Source organism: Miscanthus floridulus, chromosome 1, assembly GCF_019320115.1.
Source record: "Miscanthus floridulus cultivar M001 chromosome 1, ASM1932011v1, whole genome shotgun sequence".
NCBI lineage: Eukaryota > Viridiplantae > Streptophyta > Magnoliopsida > Poales > Poaceae > Miscanthus > Miscanthus floridulus.
The window spans coordinates 76,655,135-76,663,139 of NC_089580.1; the positions used below are offsets into that span (position 1 = coordinate 76,655,135).

Here is an 8,005-nt window from a genome sequence, read left to right on the forward strand (position 1 = left end):
CGCTGGAGGCTAGGACGATTAGCGGCGGATGTTTCAGAACACAAAGGCAGGGGAGCGAAATACGGAACCTTGGGGGCGAACCCCATGGTTTTATAGGGGGTGACGGACGCGAGAAGGGCAACCGTCTGCCTCGATCTCCGGGCCTGCCATGCGCGCCACCGCGTCACGTCGTGGGACACGCGCCCGCAGTCCCTATCCTCTCACCCCAAAAATCTCGGTGGACGGTTCGCCTTCCCCAGGCGAATCCAGACTCTCTACCCACCTAGGAAACGCAAGCCACAAAAGGCCTGTTCTTTTTTCTTTGGCCCACCTAGGGCCTAGAAGCTCGCCGGCCAGCCCAACTAAGGAAGGATCCGCGAATGATCCAAAATCAAGGGCAGAAGCACTAGTTAGGTCAGCCCCAAATCAGTTCCCAGCGAACGGGATGCCATGACCCACTCGGAAAAACATCTAGTTGATAAAAAAACTAAGTCCTTCAGCCTTACCCGTGAAGGGACCGATACAACCCCCCGGGCGACTCTACTCGAATCACCCGGGGGCTCGGGGGCTACACCCATCGGGTGCGCTCGCGCGCACCCTCTGGCAAAGTAACTTCGATGAAGTCAAAAAGCACCCTCCAGGTGGTTCTACTCGAATCACCTAGAGGCTTGGGGGCTACTGTCGGGGACCTAATACCGGGGTGCCCCAGAAGGTGGAACCAATAACCACCGAACGTAAAAAACTTCTGGACGCATAAGGGCTCCATTTCATCCCTTGTTCGAGTGATAGGAGTTTGGTTCCGTCTCGCCCGACGCCATTGGGACAGGCTCGGTCTCGCCCGAGGGCCAAGGGATAAACTCCGTCTCGCCCGACACCTTGAGGGCGGGCTCGGTCTCGCCCGACGGCTGAGGGATAGATTCCGCCTCGCCCGACCCCGGAGGGGCGAGATCGGTCCCACCCGAGAGATAGGAATTGGTCTCCGTTTCGCCCGACGGCAAGGAACGAGTCTCACCCTGCTCCATATCTAAAGATTGGATTCATCCTAACTGACAACTTCTCCCCATTCCCTCAAGATGATAAGTACAGGGCATGACAAGACGTTCGGGTCAACCATGGCTCAAAGGACCATACCCTGCGCCTCGGCAGGAAAAGTACCGCCAGGGGATAACAGGACAGGTGCTTTAGACCCTTCCGGGCGCCGCAGAGCCCGAAAGGTTGTACAGGTGCGTGTTTCTCGCCCTGTAGAGTTGTGGGCGCCGCCTTCAGCCCTGGGACACGTAACCCGACGAAGATATACGATAACTACTATGCTCCAGAAAAGGACTTGATATCTCCACGCACAACGGACATTCTGTCACCACGCTATGGACCCGAGGGAGCGGCACCCGCTTCTCGACCCCTCAGGTCCGCCAAGACAGAAGGCCTTGACCACGTCGTCGCTCCGGACCCCGACCCCTCGTCCCTCCGACGAAGACTCACGGGAACCAGAAGGCGTGCGGAGCAAGGCTGGGAGAGGCCAATAAGTCAAAACCACTATACTACAGCCCACACCCTGCGCAGGGCAGCATTCTATAATCAACCTGACATTCTACAGAGACATCAACAGTATTGTAGGCGCTTATCTTCTTTCGTACTCATCAAAATGAAGAACGAAGCCAGATAGACGTGAGCCACAAGACTAACTAGAGTATACATCCTAAAACCTCGCCCTTGTAAAAGCCACCCCCTTCCTCTATAAAAGGGGATGCGCTTCCTCCATCAGACGGACGGACTCTGGAGACCGAACAATACGACACTCAGATACACAGAGTCAAGTGGCTTCGAACCTCTTGACCTCCCTTCAACCCTTCCATCAGAGACTTGGGACCAGTCCCTCTCTCGATCGTTTGTACCCCTTACTACAACCGTTTACGATGCTAATAGCACGAGCAGCAACAAACTGGACGTAGGGACTTTTGGCCCGAACCAGTATAAATCTTGTGTCCTTTAGCGCATCATCCGAGCCTAACGCGCATTACTATAAATTTACTTGCCGGTGCTTGTACGAAACACCGACAGGTCTGGTCTCTGGGGCGGTGGGAACGCCCCAAGCCCAGTAGGCCTAGGTCCCGTTTGGTTTCTATAGACGTTACTAAAATTTCTGTCACATCGAATATTTAGGCACATGCATGTAGTATTAAATATAGACTAATTACGAAACTAATTACACAGCTTACGACTAATTTACGAGACGAATCTTTTAAACCTAATTAGTCCATGATTTGATAACGTGATGCTATAGTAAACATGTGCTAATGACAGATTAATTAGGCTTAAAAAATCATCTCACAAATTAGCCTCCATCTATGTAATTGGTTTTATAATTAATCTATATTTAATACTCTTTATTAGTATCTAAATATTCGATGTGACATGAATTTTAGAAGCGACTAAAGAACCAAACACCCCTGGTTTGCATGTTTTGTTTTGTTTTTTCCTCCAACCTCTGCTATCGCGGGTGACTAGTCCCTCCGTCTATGTATCCGCGCAAAAAGATAACTACAGATTTAAGATAAGTCAATTTAGATTAATTAAGAGAGATCATAGAAAATAATTTCATTATTTGTGTTTTTAAATATGTTTCACTATAAAACTATATTTATAATTAATTTAATAATAGTTATTGACATCTATTTTATTGTATAACTTTGGTCAAATTTAAATGTGTTTGATTTTGTTGATAAGTGATAATTGTATTTTTTAAATGAATTGAATGGTTCTAGCTTCCTAAGATCACATTAAGAGAGAAAAGCAGCATACTCCCGTTCTAAAATACTTGGTCTTATAATATTTGAATTTTGTCTTAAAATACTTTTCTAATTTCTCAATGTGTTTTTCTCCAAAATAATCATTTCTTCGTTCTAAAATAAATAAATACTCCCTAAAAGTGGCATTCTAGTTTCCCAAATATTAATATTTATAATATATAGTTAGTATCATTAGACAAATCGTTTAATACATTTTTGTAATTAACTTATTTAGAGATACAAATATCACTAGTACTATTTTCTATAAATTTAGTTAAACTTAAAAATGTTTGACCCGCAAAAATCTCATAATAACTCTTTTAAGGGATGAAGAGAGTATCTTTCTTCTTAAAGAGTCAAACTTATTAATAGTATAAACATCTATGAGTCTGTTCGGCTAGCTGGTTTAATATATTTTTGTAATTAATTTTTTTTCAGTTGGAGCAGTGTTTTTTTCTCGTAATATTCCAACATAAACAGGTGTTTTCAGCATTGAACAGCAAATAATCCGAACACTCTCTATGTCTCAAAATAAGATGTGCGTTTATTTTAGGACCAAAGATTAATTGTAATTTATGATATTGTATTGTACTACGTCAAACTTTAAAATGATCCTGATTGATAGGATCAATCCCGGATTGATAGGAGACTAAACCCTAAACCCTCCCACCTCGCCAGTCCGCCAACAATAAAACCCCCGGCCGGAGTCGAACAAACCCGCACTCCTTCCCTCGGTCGGGTCCCCCCTCCAAAACAGCAAGGCGCCGAAGCAGCTACCGCCGCTCCCGAGTCCGCCGCCGCCGCGCCTCTCCAACTGGTAAGCGATCCTACCTTTCCCTGATTGATTACTCTGTTCTCGATCGAACCCAAACCTTTCTCTAGCACTGCCAGCTTTGGATTCGCCATTCGCGTGCGGCGTCTTGGTGCTCAACTTGCGAACCCAATCCGTTCATGCATCCATTTTTTCTCGATTGGACTTTCCTGCTTCTCCGGCACGGGATTCCACTGGTTCGATGGTAGTTGATGGCAAACGTGTTGCTTGGCTTATTTTCCTATAAAAACTGAAGTTTTTTGGGGTTCGCCTGTTCATGCATTACTCATAGGAGATGAAAACGAATTTTATGCATTTTAGATTTGGGAAAATTTCCCCCCTTTTTTTAGGTTACATGAAACCGCTTGTCTCAACTTTAGACCGTAGAAAATGCAACCAACATTTATATCTCTAAATAAGTTTATTATGAAAGTACATTCAAGGTTCTATCCAGATCTATCTAATGATATTAATTATATATTATAAATATTCTTTTATATATAATTAGTCAAAGTTAAAAAAAAATGGCTTATCCGGGAGAACGACTTTTATCTTGGGAGAGAGAACTTCGCAGTCCTTTACGAAAGCTAGTTCAAAATCTAGGTTTCAGGCTTTTTTTTTTTTTGGCTGATTTCTACTTCTCCTTTACTTTTGAGGGTCTCAGTCCTGTTAATTTTCGTCTCCTCTGGAAACTTCTTACTTCATGTATATTATTTGTGCCGTGTACTTTCCACTTTCCAGTGTCCTTAGAAAAAGACTGGTACATTAATAATCTATATGAGGGGTCCAGTGTCCTTAGAAAAAGACTGGTACATTAATAATCTATATGAGGGGAAAAAGTCAGTGCCAGAAAATCGAACAGACCAACAACTTAATATAGAACAACAAAGCTATCAACCCTTTATATATATCTTTTAAATTATCACTTTGTGCTGTCGAGGTAAAGTGTTACATGTGGACAAATTATGGTGATCAAACAGATTGCGAGGCTTGTTCATTTAAGTCTGCATTCTTGCATACAAAAGATTCTAGCTAAAAGAGCTTTATGATTGTGATAGAAACCAATTACAACTCAAGGCTCAAGTACTAATTTATCTTAGCTACATGTTTTTATGCACTTGCATGATTCAGATTCATGTCTTGTGATGCTTCCCAGTTCCCATCATATATGATATTTATTTTCATGCATAAGCTGATACTGGGTTTTGCACTTATCTGGTTGTTCAGATGGCGGGTAAGGGTATTCTTCATTTTGATGGTGCTTCAAAAGGGAACCCAGGAAAAGCAGGTGCTGGAGCTGTGCTTATGACTGAAGATGGTAGAGTGGTAATAATCAAATACTTACTGCACTTGAAAAATTTCTTGTTTGCGGTTGCTCCATCTATCACTGGGTTCACTGATGTTATCACATAACCATGAAGGTATCTCGGATTCATGAGGGTCTTGGTGTCGCTACTAATAATGTTGCTGAGTATCGGGGCCTGACCTTAGGACTGAAACAAGCGATTGATCATGGATTCAAGAGTATTAAAGTACATGGGGACTCTCAACTTGTCTGCAATCAGGTATGGCCTTTTCACTATAAGTAATCAAAGCTTCATCCCTTGCTTGGTTGTCTAGCTTCTCTGTTTTGTCATGATAGATCCTGCTTAAGGAAAGAGGCAAAGGCAATTGAGAAAAAATAGCAAAAGAGCAACCTGTGCAGATGTATGTTTTCTTTACATACTATTCTATCTAAAAATAAAAATAGCGTGCCTCTTGTTTCACTCTATAGAAATACAGTAACGAGCAAAGCTAAATAACTTTGTCAATGTTGTCTTTGCATTGTTCTCCGCGCATGTTTATTCGGCTGGAGCTGCTGGTTCGTGGATTATTACCGCTGGATGGTTTGGTGCGAGAGAAAAATACTGTTCTGGTTGGAAGGCACTGTTCATGTGAACATTGCCCGCGTGAGAGGGCTGGCCAGCACCAGCCAGCCAGCCGCTCCAGCCGAACAGGCTGGAACATGCGTACAAGTACTCTCCATTTAGACTGTCGAATCATTTATGCCATTTCTTGAGAACTACATCCATTGTGCAATGATAAAAGCATAAGCTTGATTAAGAAGGGAAATGTTCCTCTCCGAATAAATATTTGACCAGAGAATTATGGTATCAAGAAAATGTTGCTGCTGCTGCTGCTTACGTTCTTCTCTATCCTAAATAGGTGAATGGTGTCTGGCAAACGAAGAACCAGAACATGAAGGAGCTGTGCAATGAAGTGAGACAGCTGAAAGAGAACTTTAACTCCTTTGAGATCAGCCATGTTCGACGGGTATGCATTGCATTTATAGTTTTATATAAGCTTGCAGACTCTTTGGCTTTGCATCATAGGTATTTGTCAAATCAGATATTCTTTGCACCACAGTTGATGTTATTTGCAAGCACTGACCACTTGTATATGCTTTAGTTAAGCAAGCTACCACAGCAATGGTTGCTTTCATCAGATTGAAAGAAAATAATAATAAAAAAGAAGCATTAGTTTCTGTTGTACTGCCAAGTGCTCTGCTGATTTTACCCCTTTCCTGCTTCTGAATGAAGGAGTCGAATGCTGACGCTGATCACCAGGCGAACATGGGTACCACGCTTGCAAGTACAAAACATACATCATCCCTCAATTCCAGTTTCCTTTTCTTGTTTTCATAAAAATCACTGGCTACACTACATTGCAGGTGGCTCCGTGTCTGAGGAGCGTGGTGACATCTGATACATCAGTTACCAACGTACAGCTATGCCTTGTTTAGATGCCACCTAAATTCCAAGTTTTTTCACTCTCTCTCCATCACATCAATTTTTAACCGCTTGCATGGAGTATTAAATGTAGGTAAAAAAAATAACTAATTACACAGTTTAGTTGGAAATCACGAGATGAATCTTTTGAGCCTAGTTGGTCCACGATTGGACAATATTTGTCAAATAAGACGAAAGTGGTACTATTCATCGGGTTGAAATTTTTTCGCAATCTAAACGAGGCCCTAGTTAACTAGCTGAACCTTTGCCTTGCTCTACAGCAGGAGCTGAGGTGATGGCTTGCCGTCTAGTAGGCAGTATATCCAATAATTTACCACTAGTTGGACCTATTTCATCATCAAGCTTCCACGGAAGTCTGATTTCTGTATCCAGTTGAAGGTGATGCATGTTTAATTTAGAGATGGTTTAGACCTTGATATTGATGTCAAACTCTGCTTTGAAAGATTGCCCTGAAGTTAAGGTTGCTTCGATAAGTTAATCTGGGAATGGAGAATTTTCATTAATCAGCTAGCCTTTAGATGGCTATTTAGATTTTGGATTTGATGCACTCCTTGCTCTAGCATCCTTGAAACTTGATGCACGTTTAGAGCGTGTTTGTTTGCCTGGACGAGGGCTAGATGCAGGCACAACGTGCCTTGTTTGTTTGCTTGAATGTCTTTTGGGCCTGGCTAGCACGCTGCTTAAAGCAACCTAGAACTAGGCTTTGAGAAAATGAAAGGGGTTGTTGTTTTTTGGGGCCTGGCTGGCTGCGAGCACGAGAGGCCGCTGCGGTTACCTCCTTGTCACCGCCTCCGTCCGCGCTCCCCCGACACAAGTGACCGGTTGTTGCAAAAAAAAAGACACAAGTGACGTGTCCTATCCACTCCTCCGTGCTGCGCCGGCTCCCGCTCCTTCGTCATGCCCGCTCTTGCTCCTACGTCGGGGTGCGCCCGCTCCTCCATTGTGCCGTCTCCTCCGTGCTCCCACTCCTCCGCCGTGCTCGTTCCTCCGTCGTGGCACGCCCTGCTCGAGGTGGAGCGCAGGAGGAGAGGTGGGTCGCGGCACCTGCTCGACGAGGAGGAAGTTGCCGGACCGCGAGCTCGAGCACCTCTGACGCCGCTTTTGGCTTCTCTGCCTCCGACGCCACCTCCTCCAGTCGCTTCTCCCCGGACCAAATCTAGCCCTAATACTCTGACGGCGTTGAGAGCATGATGGCGGCGAGGTGGAGCGTGGAGGGGGAGGCGACCTCATTCTGCTACTCTCTCTCTCTCCTTCCCTGCTGCTGGGGTGGGTGCTTGATGCTGCTGTGCTCCATTGCTCACCTTGACCTCCGTCTATTCAATGCAATGCCAATAAGAAGAGTGCAGGGGTAATTGTGGGGGTGTACGACCCCGGATACCTACGGCAGACCACATAGGCTGCTCCCCTAGGGGTGGCCCAGCCCACAAGAAGAAGCCTTGCGAGGCACGACTCCGCTCGACGCCTTCCGCAAGACATCGGGAAGATATCCTGAAGATACTACGAGATCTGTTAGGATATGTATGATCCCAAGATTCTTGTAATCAGTTATTACTTTCCGGTTATCTCTCAGACCTAACTGACTTGTAACCCTGCCTCCCGGACTATATAAGGCGGGCAGAGACCCCCTCTAAAATGGCGGC

At 44.7% G+C, this 8,005-nt stretch overlaps 1 protein-coding gene across 1 annotated transcript; it reads left to right on the forward strand.

The window, feature by feature from the left end:
* The first annotated feature begins 3,509 nt into the window (after nt 1-3,509).
* Nucleotides 3,510-6,388, forward strand: LOC136487507 (uncharacterized). The gene is made up of 6 exons (XM_066484631.1): nt 3,510-3,582; nt 4,804-4,902; nt 4,998-5,141; nt 5,782-5,889; nt 6,156-6,207; nt 6,287-6,388. Exons 2-6 carry the CDS (start codon nt 4,804-4,806, stop codon nt 6,319-6,321), a joined length of 438 nt encoding a protein of 145 aa, XP_066340728.1. The 5' UTR covers nt 3,510-3,582; the 3' UTR covers nt 6,322-6,388.
* The last annotated feature ends 1,617 nt before the right edge of the window (nt 6,389-8,005 follow it).

Bases quoted from the DNA above. Each gene is read 5' to 3' on its own strand.
- LOC136487507 (XM_066484631.1), top strand. From the start codon at position 4,804: ATGGCGGGTAAGGGTATTCTTCATTTTGATGGTGCTTCAAAAGGGAAC. The intron at 5,142-5,781 runs GTATGGCCTTTT...TATCCTAAATAG, and splicing joins CTCAACTTGTCTGCAATCAG to GTGAATGGTGTCTGGCAAAC. The intron at 6,208-6,286 runs GTACAAAACATA...ACTACATTGCAG, and splicing joins CATGGGTACCACGCTTGCAA to GTGGCTCCGTGTCTGAGGAG.